This window comes from Charadrius vociferus, unplaced genomic scaffold, assembly GCF_000708025.1.
Source record: "Charadrius vociferus isolate BGI_N301 unplaced genomic scaffold, ASM70802v2 scaffold27, whole genome shotgun sequence".
Classification (NCBI taxonomy): domain Eukaryota; kingdom Metazoa; phylum Chordata; class Aves; order Charadriiformes; family Charadriidae; genus Charadrius; species Charadrius vociferus.
In genome coordinates this window covers 37,897-50,975 of record NW_009649173.1, presented here as the reverse complement: position 1 = coordinate 50,975, position 13,079 = coordinate 37,897, and the positions used below count along the sequence as shown (strand labels likewise).

Sequence of the window (13,079 nt, the reverse complement as noted above, 5' to 3'; positions counted from 1 at the left end):
TAAATACTGGAGAGGTTGTTGAGTATTTTTAATTTAATGCCTTTTTGGATATGTCGGCCAGGGAATCACTTGAGGAGTGCGGAGAGAGCTGTTTCACCAGAAATCCAAAACTGACGACCTGCTGTGTTTTGGTTCTGGAAGAGCTCTACCAGCTTTCAATTCATTGCAGCGTAATACTGTTCTTCAAACAAATCACACACAAACTCGTATGCCTTCTCTGCAGTCGGTTAACTCCTTTCTAACAGTTGAGAGAGCACTGCAGCAGCAAATCTGGGTCACACACCCTACAAAGGACAAACGACTACAGATGACAAGTGCTTGTGTGCTCTCTGTCGCTGAAGAAGAGACTAAAATTAGCTTCCGACTCTTATTCGAATTAAATATTACCCAAAGGGAAAAGAACTAATTCTCAAAAAGAATTAAACCCACGCAGTCTCAACCATGTATTACTCTGACTAAGGAACAGAAATGCAAAAATAAAATGGCAGTAACCAAACTTTCTGGGAGAAAGAGGATTTTGTTTTCCCTAGTGTATCTCAGAAGGGAAATACGAATGAGGTTACTGGGGACCCCCGACGAGTGTTTGTGTTCTACCCTTCATACAGTGCTGCAGCAGCATCTCTTCACTCTACCATCTCCAAAATATCACAGTTTTTAGCTGTGGAGTACTGCCATATAAGCATTTTGTCAAAATAAACCTTAGCTAAATGGGTTTTACAAGACCAATGAATGAAGTAGCAGCTAGCGCAACTTTGTGCTGGATCAGCATTTTCCGCAATCATTTATAAAAAGTGATTATAGCAGACCAGAGAGTACGAACATAGCTAAGTTGCTGCCTGATGCCAAATGCTGTCAAGAACACACAAATTTGTTAATATAGTTTTAGATTAAGAAAACAAATCATACGCCTAGCTTAAGGAATACCCTCTATTTAAGGCATATTTTCTCATTTTGCAGCACTGTGCTTATAAATCCTTTGCAGCTTTGGAGATCACCTTCTCCAGCAGAGCACATGTAGTGATTTTTTTTTTATATCTCGGACTATTAAGGGTTTTTCTCTAATATTAAATAAAGTGTTTTCCTAAGCAACAAGGACTGTATGGAGGTGAAGGCAGATCCCATTCTATAACAGTAAAGCCTTATATACAGTAGAACAAAATGCAACTAAAATGGATTGTTACGAGTAACTTTGCGCTCTTCCTTAAGAGAATCTCTGCTCAACGTATCCAAAATGCAGCAAATGGAAAATGCTCAATAACCTCTCCAGTATTTATTGGACATTTTGGAAGCTATGCATCTCTCTGAGGCTCCTCCTCAAACAGAAAGAGTTTTAGTTGCCGAAGTGAACTCTACCATGAGGTGGTGATAGCTGAAAAACACCCAGAGGTGAAGATGGCACAGCTGGGAGTTTTGCAGCCTCCGTTTCCGCCCCGGTGGGTGAGACCCAGCGATCTGCGTGCCTTGCAGCACTGCCTCTCTGAATGGGAGTTGAGGCCTGCAAAGAATGATCTCCTGTTTCATAATCTCCTTTTCCACTGGGTCCTCTCCATTCTGGAGATAGGTGACTACTTTTCAGCACTCTCTGCGGGGATTTTGCATGTGCTGTCTGGTTTGTCTCAGACTTCTGTAATTTCTGTCCTTGGTGGAGCTGCTTTAGCCACTATTCTGGTGTAGACAAGTCGCTGAAACTTGAATTACCCAGACACATAGTCTTTCTCCAAATAATGTCCCATAATTACGACCTGTGGGCATCTATATCCTCAGTCACAATGATAGAAATGTTAATGGCAAAAACATGGTTGGTAAACAGAAAAAGAAATGTGTGAAGTCCTTGGAGCCTGGCGTTCTCAAACAAAATCTGCTTTGTTCTGGGAGACAGATTGGGGTCCAATGTAAAGACAGAAGGATAGATGGGGAAGATGGTACCCGTGGTTTTGTTTCTGCTTTAAATGTTTAGAAGTTGGTGGGTTTTTTTGGTTTATTTTACATTTTAAAAACGCTTTTGTTTACCCTGTTTGCCTTCCAACATTGGATGCCAGGGTTCTGTAGAAAAACCTAGACTGATTTGGAGGAGAAGGTCGTGTTTGGCTCAAAGGTCCCCTTTTTAGGTCTCTCCAGGAACAGGCTTTACATTCAACTCGATAGCATTTCTGAATGTGGGTAGTGTCACGCAGATAGGGTTTGAATGCTGCAAGTGAAAAGTGTGAAAAATTCAGAGGATGTTCTAGGCACCACTAGACAGAACTATATTGATTTAGGAGGAAATCCCAAGGAGGAAGTAGTTCTTGTCAACTGATTACTTGAAGTTATGGTTATGCTACTCTTGCAGACGTCTATAAATTAAGCTGCCAACAGTTGGCAGATGCCACTGTCACAGTGCTATAGGTCATCCTTCCCATAGAATTTAGTCAGATGCCAGAGTCACTTACTTACCTGCCACACAAATAGTGAGGGCGCGTTTGGGAGCTAGGAGATGTGCATGGGAGATGTGTACGTAGCCCCAGCATGGAGAAGAAACTGGGGACATAGCGTGGGGCAGAGGGAAGCAGTGCTCAGCCCCCTGGCAAGCAGATATTGAGGGACGGCAGCACACGAGAAAAAGAGTCCCAGGCAAAAGGGGTTCCCCATGAATGATATTGTGACCTCAATTGTCATGTGCTAAATGTTTTCTTGTGCTGGTGGTTCTTTCCACACTGAAATTCTGGACTTCCTTGAATTCTGTCTCCAAGTTGCTATTTTTAGTCCCTCGATTCATGTGGAGGTGTTATCTACTAAAACAGGGAGGAGGTCATGTTGATTTGGGGGAGATTTTCCTACCTCATAACTTGCCATTAATGCAGCATCTGAGAAGTTTAAATTGGAATTAGCTGACATTTTCCTACTCTCCCAGGAATTCAGGAATCTGAAGAACAGCCCGTCTATGTGGGCTGAAGCTGTTGAGATTGAGGGATAATTGATTCTGTCTGGAAACGTCTATGCTGATCCCTAAAACCAGGAGGGAAAGTTTGACATTGCTTACAGTCAGTAGGAATTTCTTTTTTTTCTTCTGTCTTTCTTTTACTGGATAGTTTCAGCTCAGAGTAACTGAAGATGGATTGAAGTATAGTACCTAATTAGGAAGATATGAAAAGATTTATTTTTCTTTACTTTACAGAAAAGGCCACAGATGGCTCTCTGCAGAGTGAAGACTGGACACTTAACATGGAGATCTGTGACATTATCAACGAGACAGAAGAAGGGTATGTGCTATTTTGGCGAACTTTGAAAGATTCATGAGCACTATCTTCATCCAGTTGTACCCAGCATGTGAGGAGGTGCAGTGAGTCTGGGGGCAGATGTTTGTAGTTTGAATGTAGTTTGCATATGAGTTGCTTTGTTTTCCCGCTCCTTAGACATTTCGGAAAACCACAGTATGATGCAGCACTTACCGTGATCAGTCTCTGCTTGGGAGGGCTGGCATGAAAAATGTATTGCTGGAGAGGGTACCGAGTTTGTACTTCTGGGGTTCTTGTTTTCAGCAGGTGTATCTCTTCGCAGTGCTACGATGCTATTAATTTCAGCTATTTGAATAGAGAGCTTCTCTGATACATCTCCTTCAGCATCAGAACAGCTGTGCTGCTTGCAGTTTGCAGGAGAACTGATCGCTGGTCTTATGCCCTGGGCCTTTTTCTGAGTGGCTGTCAATCTTTCCTGCTTGATCAACATCTTGCCTTTTTGGAGGCCTCAGGCATTGCTCTGGTCTTGACTTCTGTGATATCTTGTCTCCTCACATAATTCTACATGACCCTAGTTTGGTTATCGTCAAGTAATCTGAAGTTAACACACATGCTTGTGTCCAGCTGGAAATGGTAAAGGATTCCTTTTCCCACAGTATATGGCATGTGAAAAGTGTCTGAGCTGTCTTTTAAAAATGGTGTGTTTCTCCTTCAGTCCAAAGGATGCCATTCGAGCACTGAAGAAGAGGCTGAACGGAAACAAAAATTACAGAGAGGTCATGCTGGCGCTGACGGTGAGTGGGGGCAGGCTGGAATGCCTCACAAGGGCAGAACCCTTTTCTTTTGTCATTTTCCTTTTCCTGGCACTCTCTTGAATGTACACACTATTTGCTTTAACAGCCAGTGCTCTGCCCTTTTCTTCTCTCCAGTTGCCTCCTCACTTCCTTGGGGAGTGTTGCTGGAAGCTTTGCATAGTATTTTTCTGACTCAGTTGATTTCTGCTTTTTTTCTGGGCTCTTATTCATCCCAAGTACTGACTGAGGAAAGTTAAAGTAGCCCAAATGGGTCTGTGTCCCCTCTGGGGCTTTCCCTTTTACTCTCATCTCCCTGTGTCCTACCGTTTCTCCACTCCAAGACAACAGCTGTGGGCATATCTGCAAGTGAGGATGATGAACTTGCCATATTTTCAGCTTCATAAGTAGCTGATGCACAATTTCCCATGTGAATGGATCTCTGTAGGAGACTCAAATTAATTTATGCTGATCTAATTTCGCTCAATAAAGTGTAAATTATATTCTGTGCATTTAGGCAGCACTGCTAAGGTGTGAGATAATTTGCCGGTGACCTTTCCTACTGATGACTTTAGCTAGGGGTTTCCTGGGTAATGCAGCACTCCTGAATGCGCGGTGCTGGGCAGGCTCTGCGCCGCAGCGGTGTGAGGAATGAGCAGCAGTAACTAGATCGAGTTGTACTGCTGTGGGTAGGTGATCTGTATGATTCTTTCACACAGCTCTTGTTGCATCTCCCTGACGAAGCGTGACTGTACTTTCTGTCTTCTTGCCATTTCCTATCCTGGATTGTCATTTTGACAGATTACCAAAGACCAAACCATGAGATTATCCATTGTGCAGGACAGAGCGAAATTCATCAGGAATGAGTCCGTGTCATCAGGGCTGATGAAGGTAGCTGAAGTAGGAGAGTAATTACAGACTCCTCAGATATGGAGTCGCAGCGGTTATTAGGCATGGCTGTAAGGAGAAGTGACGCATTGGATTTATCTCCATGCTAATCATGTTCTTCAGAGAAAAATCAACAGCTGTTCTTCCATGGCAGTTGAATGGCAAGTGGAAGGTGCCTCTAGCTAGGTTGCAGGGGGAAAATGTGTCAAAGTATAACCTGTCAGAGCATTCACAAGGGAGTGTTTTGAATGAGTGAAGATCATTCACCTGAATTCCCAACTCTAAAACATGGCTTATAGCTCAGAGCAAGCGGGTCCAGCTGTGTTCCAGGTACATCGAAAATGGTGGAGTGCCACAGCACGCTAATATCTCACTGTGACAGGATGTCCTCTGTCTTACCTGCTCGTGATGTGACGCTGTGTACTTAGCTGTTCAGCTGCGCAGGTTGGAAAGTTCTGCTTTGAAGAGGAAGAAACTTCGTATTTCTTTACCTGGAAAACAGACAAACGCTGATCACAGAAGTGCCCAGTATGTTAATGGTGGGTGAGGTACATCTAAATGTGTGTGTAGAAAAGTAAGCTTTTTGGTAAAACTGGGGAAGAAAAGAAGAATTAAGAGTAAAAGTGTAATTTCTCCTCTTTTTCTCTCCCTCCCATCAAAAGTTTTAAAATAACATAAACAAAAACAACCCCAAAATCAGAAGCGAACCACATAAGTGCTGTGTGTGTGATCAAGCTTTGCTTCAACAAGGAATGTTTTTTTGTTTGTGTGTAGGTGTTGGAGACCTGTGTGAAGAACTGTGGCCATCGCTTTCATGTCTTAGTGGCAAACCGTGACTTCATAGATGGTGTTCTGGTGAAAATCATCTCGCCCAAGAATAATCCCCCCACTATTGTACAGGATAAAGTACTAGCGCTGATTCAGGTACACAGCTTGTCTCTGCTTCCATATGTTGCTGCCTGAAATAAGGACTGTCTGCTTCAGTGCTACGCATCGCTAAACATGCTGTCATCATTAAAAATGTGGCAAGTTTTTTATATGTAAAAACAAACAATATATCCAGATTGGCGGGGAAGAGCAGACATGCACACGCATAGATATTTTATCCAGGGAGAAATGCCTGGAGTCTAGTTAAGAGAGGTACCACTCTGCTCTAAAAGAAGTGGATGGCTTTGCAATTTAACAGTCAAATCTAGAAGCTGGAGACCTGCTTCTGCGATGGGCTTGTTGTCTGAGGCCAGGAAATTTTAGAGGATCGCACTTTCGCTGTCAGTTGCAGAACACTTACCTTTCTGTGTCTGTTTTGCTGACCGTAAAATGGAGCTGTTTCCCTCCATCAGAAAGCGTTCTGAATTCCTTTTAAAGATGGTTATAGAAAAGTAAATGACCATACAGGAGTTAAAATGTTTTTGGTGTCTTTTCTCTGGTTATTGTGCAGTAAAAGCAGACTGTCAAATCCTTGCCTGCAGTGGGGAAGTTCAGACATAGGCTTGTCTGCCACTTCCCCTTCTGCGCAGCATAACAATAAACAGCCATGTTAGTTCCACAAACCATTAGCAACACATGAGGAAACATTGGTGCCTGCCTGGAGGAAATCTGACAATTATAGGAAGCTTTATCACTAAGCTCCTACAGGCTATTGCATGCACCAGAGACTAAAAGACACTGCGTATTTAAAATGATATAAACCTGCTGCAGTGTTTCTTGTGGGAAGCTACTTACAAATGTGCAGCGTAGTTTTCCAGATATACTTCTGTTTTTTGTGGCAAAGCACACAGTTGAATTTCTGGTGGTTTATTTGTTATTTGGATGCACAAATAGGGGGACATCATTAGAGCACGACACTGTAAATAAGTGATTTCCGAAATAGGCTGTGTGGGGGAATTAGGTGGGCGTTGCACTGGGTTCTGTGGGATCCTTTTATTGCTGGTCTCTGATCTCAAAGCTTTTTTAAAAAATAGCACAAAATTAATGCAATTATTGAAAACAACTCTTGTGCATCTGACTGAGCCCTTGGGTGTCTGCCTGCTTTGGTGGGAGAGCCAATGCAAGCAGTAACTAGGAGATGAGGTTAAATACTGTCCCATAAAAAGAAACTGTGCATGTTTCTGTACTATTTGCTCCGCTACAGTGTTTTAGAGAATGTTGGTTACGCTGTGTCCTGGATTTAAGTGGATTCCCGGTCATCGATGCAACTAAGATGGAAGTATTTGTAACATAACCAGAAAGCCGCAGTCATTGCCTCAGTGTATTAAACAGACCTTTATCTGAGTAGACTTAGTGCAGTAGAGCTAAAAGCCTGACTCTGGGTACTAAATGCCTTTTGGTATAAAAAGCCTGAGAATTATGAAAGTTGCCTGTGGGTGGGTTCTGTTAGTGTCTCTTTAGCTGGAGGTGGTAGGGGACTTTGTTTTCCAGATTGCCTGACAAGTTTGAAAAAGTGATTGCAGTCACTCATCTTCAGCTGCCCTATGGACACGCACACCCAAAATATCTCGTACGTCATGACCACTTTGCTTAGCTTCGACTTTGCTCTTTAGAGCTCCCTGCAGTTGGAGTTAACTCCATGCCGGGGGGGCTGATCTCTTCTCAGCTCTGTTCCACGAACATTACATTTATCCCCTTCTGTAGGCTCTTTACAATTTGATATCAGGGAATTAATAAGAACAGAAGTGAGAGGATTAATAGCACTTGGAAGCGTGGAAAAAAGCTGTGCAAATAGAGTATGTCTCCAACCATACAGCTCTTGCACTCCTGGGCCTTTCCATAGCGAGGGTAGAGGAAGCTGCCATCCAATTTCTTATCTAGAGACTTGACTGTTTTGAGATGTGAGGCATCTTGTGCCTCATGTTCTCAACCTGTTTCCCAGTGTACATGAATTAGCATGTGTTCCATATTGCTTATCGTTCCTTCTTCACCTTCCTAAAAAGCCTTGGAAATATTCCTTATTGCTGTGCCTCTGGTAAGAGCCTGTGTATCACCTCGGCGTTCAAACCCCCTTGGTGCCCAGTAGCTGAGCACCGTCATCGAAGATGAAGCATGAGGAAACTTCTAGTGGCACCGCAAATACTTTGGAGGTTACGTGTGTTAGAAAGTGTCCAACCCTGGAAGAATTGTCTTGTGATGGTCACTGATTTAGGGGCCAGATTTGCAATGGTATTTAATTAACCTCTTTGGGCACACTGGGGTGCCAAGTGGGATTTAAACAGCAGCATCCTAAGTATCTACCTTTGATAGTCTGGCCCAAAGCCTTAGAAGATCTGAATTCAATCTCACCTCTGTCGTACACTTGTTTAGACAATGGGCAAGTCTCCTAAGCTCTGTGTGTAGCTCCTTATCTGCAAAGTAGAGCTAATATTACTTTTGCCTAGTTGAACTGTAAGCTGTCTAGGACAGGGATTGTCTTACAGTGTGTGTAGACAGCACTTAGGACAATAGCGCCGAGTCCTGCTTGTGACCTCTGAGACACACACTGATATAGATAATGTTGCCAGCTCAGGCAGAAGAAGAATACAAATAAAAGTGTCCCCTTTCTGCAGGGAAGAAGAGTTGCAGAAGAGACAATATATTAAAAAGGCAAATGAAGAGAGTTCACTGTCATTAGTGCCTACAACAAAACTTATCGGAAGCTAGTGAAAGAGAGGATGCATTAGTGCATCCTCCTGGGCAAACAAGCCTCATTAAAAGTTGGGGGCAGCAACGCAGCATACTTTTGCCTCTTAGTTTCTTTTGAGTGATTATTAAAGAGAGCATCCCTTGCCTAACATTTTTCACTCGCAAATAGAGTTGAAGTGGGGAACACCATTATGTAGAAGTATCATTCAGATGATTTCTTATGTAAATTGAAGATGCAGAGAACGTGCAAGGATAGAATTACTTGTGCAGTCGATATCTCCACCAGAATTAGGGATGGTTTGGAAGGTCAGTTGCAAGGAAACAGAATGGCTGTTTGCAGTCAGAGCTGTTTTCTGTAGCTCACATAGGGCTGTTTGGACTTGCACTGCATCAGAACAGTTGATGCAGTTAATTTACTCTTAACAAAGCTGAGAAGCAAACCCAGAGTTGTTAGCTTGCAGCTGATAATGGATTGTCTCCTGGGCACGTAGGGTAGGAAATGCTCTTTTTTAGAATTGAAAAGAATAGGAATGCAAGTTAAATATTAATATTATTTCTTATCTTGTTTTGCTGTCTTTGATTTCTCTCCTCTCAAATATAAAAAGTGGTTAAAAACAGCTGTTAAAATAAAAATAGTCAAAGAACTAGTGTAAAAGTGATGACTAAATGAATTAAGTTCAGAGCCCACACACACGTCTCGCAGTAGTTCTGGCTCCAGCACGCTGGTACTCTACCTCACATATGTGGGGGTTTGGGGAATGCTTCATTTCTAATTGAGTCATAATATTTCAATTTTTCTTCGCCCTAAATTTTTAATACTTGGCTAATTTCCAGCAAAAGTGACAGCGGGTAGAGGCTTTCAAGATATTGTGCTCCTAGCAGCTCCATGAGTACAGGAGGCTGGCTAGCGAAGAGAAGCACTTAGTACTCCCACTGAAGGAAAAGCTCAAATGTGAATTGAAGCCTTTTTAGACACGAGGGAATTCATGCGGGAGAGATATTATGAGTGTTCTGGCTGTGGGAAATTCTCTCTTTAAACTTGTTCTTTCTGACACACCAGGGTGTCTAAGAGTTGGATATGCTCTATACGAACCCAGGCTTCATTAGTTCTGCAGCTCATGGGACTGCATGTTTCACAATATAAGAACCTTTTTTATTTTAGTTTGGTCCAAATAAAATACTGAAGAAAACTTGACAGCTGTCTTTTTTTCTTTGGCAACAAATGAGGGTGTTTCACAAAGTAAATTGAGATTACCTAAGATTATTGTATGACTTCCTGAATTTTGCTTAGATCTTAGTCTTGCACACAGACTTTTTTTTGGTGGGTCATTTGCCATAGGATGTGCAAGAAAAGATCAGCATGCAATCAGTACTAAGTAGAGGAGATTGGAAGAGGCTTTCGTTTGCATTTACAGATTCTGATGATGTCAGGGGTTAGACATAGCTGCTGTGTGCTGGCTTCCTGGCTATTTTATAGTCGAATAAAATGTGTACGTGACTGTCTTAATAGTATTTGCGGGATCTTTTAGACCAGATCTAATGGTTACAGCTTCCCTTTGAAGCTGAAATATGTGAAAGCTTTTGTAGTCAGTATCTGAGTTCAGGGTGGAGCTGGAGCTTCATTTGGAAGGTTTATGGATAATCCCTCGTGTTTTCCAGGCTTGGGCTGATGCCTTTCGAAGTAGCCCTGATTTAACTGGAGTAGTGCATATTTACGAAGAACTCAAGAGGAAAGGCATAGAGTTTCCCATGGCAGATCTTGATGCTCTGTCTCCAATACACACACCACAGAGGGTAAGCTGCGACATTGTATTTCCGGGGGTATTTTCCTGAGACGTCTGAGTCGTCGGTAACTACTCCTCTTTCCCCTCCCGTTTCTCTGAATTTGGCTCATTTTGTCGCTCCTGGAAGGACTTTTTTTAATAGTGAAAGCTCATGTAGGAGAAGCATAATGCAGCTGCATTTCACGTGCCAATATGCTAATGGGGTGTCCCCCCTTGAGTCAAAAATCAATCTGAGAAAAGGAGGAGGTTTGTACACTTGTCTTGTACCACAAAACCACCGGACAAATGCAACTAATTTATTGAGAGAGAGTCCAGCAGGGTATATGATTGAGATTTCCTTCTTTTCTCAAAAGTATGGTTGTTTCTGTTGGTGATAACCCTGAACCAAGGCCTGCTTGTCTTTTAAAGGTGTACAGGGTCTGAATCTCTCACTGATGCCACAGTAATGTGCCATCTTGACACCTTTGAAAAGTTAGGTCTGTAAAGTTGACAGAACTGCTGCTAGGAAGTGACTTAATGATTACAGGTGTTCTGATTATTCACTCTGAAAACTTAACTTAATGAATCTTTGAAGTGGTAAATGCAGGTGATCAAGGACTGGAAGATTACAATTCTTGTGTCAAGATTAATTAAATCCAGTATCTATGTATCACAGCATTTTTTGTAAGCCTGCAACTTAGTTCCTAGTTTAAAATTATTTATAATTATTTATCTTCAGCTCTTGTTTTTATTTTGCTTCTCATTTTTCTTGTAAATTGACTTAGATGCATGTGGGTGGGGTCAAAAGATATGGGCATGCATTTTTGTTGGAGCTGTCTGTTTATGGGCTGGCCTGCCAGGCTGTTCTTGTAACTACACTGACCTTTTCCACAAGGTGCAATTATGTTCTATATTTGAACGTGTTTGGCCTGAGGTTGCTGACAAAGCAAGTGCTGTCACAATTCAGCTTTTGAACTCCTGTCTTTCTGATGTGGCAGAGTGTTCCTGAAGTTGATCCTGCAGCAAATATGCACAATTCACAGTCTCAGCAAAGGATGAGCACCAGTTCTTATTCTTCGTCTTCTCCAACGGCGTATTCTGCTCCTCAGGCCCCAGCTCTGAATGTGACTGGTCCCATCACTGCTAATTCTGAACAGGTATTGGGATGACGATTCTTTTGAGTGAGACTCTTTCAAGCAGATCAAACTAGAAACCAATTTGCGAAGGAACTTTCATTTCAACTCTTTTGATTTTGATTGCCTCCTAGATCTGGTTCTACTTAGTAGCCTTTCCTCCTATTATACTGCAAAATCTAGGCTTTTGATTTGTATGTGTGGCCTCCTAATGGCAGCAGTTATGAAACCTCACAATCTGATATACCAGTCCACTCAGCAGGGTAGCAGTTATTCTTATTAGCCTCCCTCCTTTAAAGGCACAGAATGTCTTGCAGATGCAGGAAGCCTTTCTAACAAGGAGTTAAGCCTGCATCCCTAAGACCCTTCCAAGTGCCCTAATATAGAATCTTATTTTCTCTCTGCAAAAATAATAAATTCAGGGCCAAAGGTCCTGCTCAAAAGTTGTACATCTTTCCCCACACTTGAGTGAGGCACATTTGAGTGAGGTCTGGTTTTAGCTGCTGTTTTCAATTGCTTCCCTTCCATACAAGCGTAGCACATCTGGGTTTGTGATGATAGCGAGTGGTTCTACACAGTTCTTTTCTTTTTCTGTTGCTTTTCTAAAGTTCTCTCCTGGGTAAACTTTTTATCTTTACTTTTTTTTTTTTTCCCTGCTAGAATGTCTGGAGCCTCAGATATCGAGTCAGACAGAAGCAGAGATATCACAAAGTCAGTTTTTGAAAATGATCTGCTTAAACCAAAAGATTGTGCAGTATTTTGCTGTCTTTTCACCTCAATTTAGATTGCCCGGCTGCGCAGTGAACTGGATATTGTTCGTGGGAATACAAAAGTGATGTCTGAAATGCTGACAGAAATGGTACCTGGACAAGAGGATTCTTCAGACCTTGAGTTACTCCAGGTAACAGTTTCCTAGCAAGTATGATTCTGATCCTTTTTGTGCTTGAGTTTCTCTGGGGGATGGTTTTTGCTGTAGTTCACTTCACTGCCTTGGTTTGCTTGTTTTACAAAATCAATGTGGACTGCACTTGACCCCGCTTAGTCTCATCAAATGATGTTCTTCATTTGTTAAAGCTTCCAGTGACAAGGATTTCCTAACTTGCCTTGAAACTTGTTCCAGTGCTTGCTTCTCCATGTACCTAGAAATTTTTCCCAATGTTGAATATAAGGTCTCCATTACCACAAAGCAGCTTAAAATTGTGATAGGCTCTGTAAGCCCTCAGCATTTCTGCTTCTTTTATATCCTTCGTCATCACTTTTACAGAGGCAAAACATTCCCAGTCACTATGCAAGAAAAAAACCCACGCCATGTTTCCAGCTGAACTAAATATTACCAAGGGTCTGTGGATTCTCTGCCACTTGAAATCTTATATATGAACTAACTGTCTTTCCAGAAAATGTGCTATAGCTTCTCCTGGAGGTTAAGGCAGGCACTTGGGTGAAGTTCCATGTTGTCCGGAGGGTTAGACTGAGTAATTGGAAGGGGTTTCTTTGCTGGAAAGTCTTAATTGAGTGCAGCATTTATTATCTCAAAAGGGAAAACAGTTGAGCTCATGTCTCAGGCTTCATACCTGTTTCCCCAGGCCGGTGGTAGCGAGGTGCCCTTTTGCCTGAAGAAAGTAACGCAGTACCACATGCAGCACAAATAAGGAATACTGTGATCCAGTGTTCCGG

At 42.3% G+C, this 13,079-nt stretch overlaps 1 protein-coding gene across 2 annotated transcripts in view; it reads left to right on the top strand.

Annotated features, from left to right (window-relative positions):
- The window catches only part of TOM1L2 (target of myb1-like 2 (chicken)), a 46,583-nt gene that overhangs the window by 9,763 nt on the left and 23,741 nt on the right, over positions 1–13,079 (top strand). The window contains exons 2-7 of one of the 2 annotated variants that reach the window (XM_009888525.1): positions 3,155–3,239; positions 3,931–4,009; positions 5,669–5,818; positions 10,169–10,303; positions 11,271–11,429; positions 12,190–12,306. In XM_009888525.1, the coding sequence (XP_009886827.1) occupies positions 3,202–3,239; positions 3,931–4,009; positions 5,669–5,818; positions 10,169–10,303; positions 11,271–11,429; positions 12,190–12,306 (678 nt within the window). In that variant the 5' untranslated portion in view covers positions 3,155–3,201. Of the gene's footprint in view, positions 1–3,154; positions 3,240–3,930; positions 4,010–5,668; positions 5,819–10,168; positions 10,304–11,270; positions 11,430–12,189; positions 12,307–13,079 lie in introns of those variants that run through there. The other variant, XM_009888527.1, reaches the window with a different exon arrangement.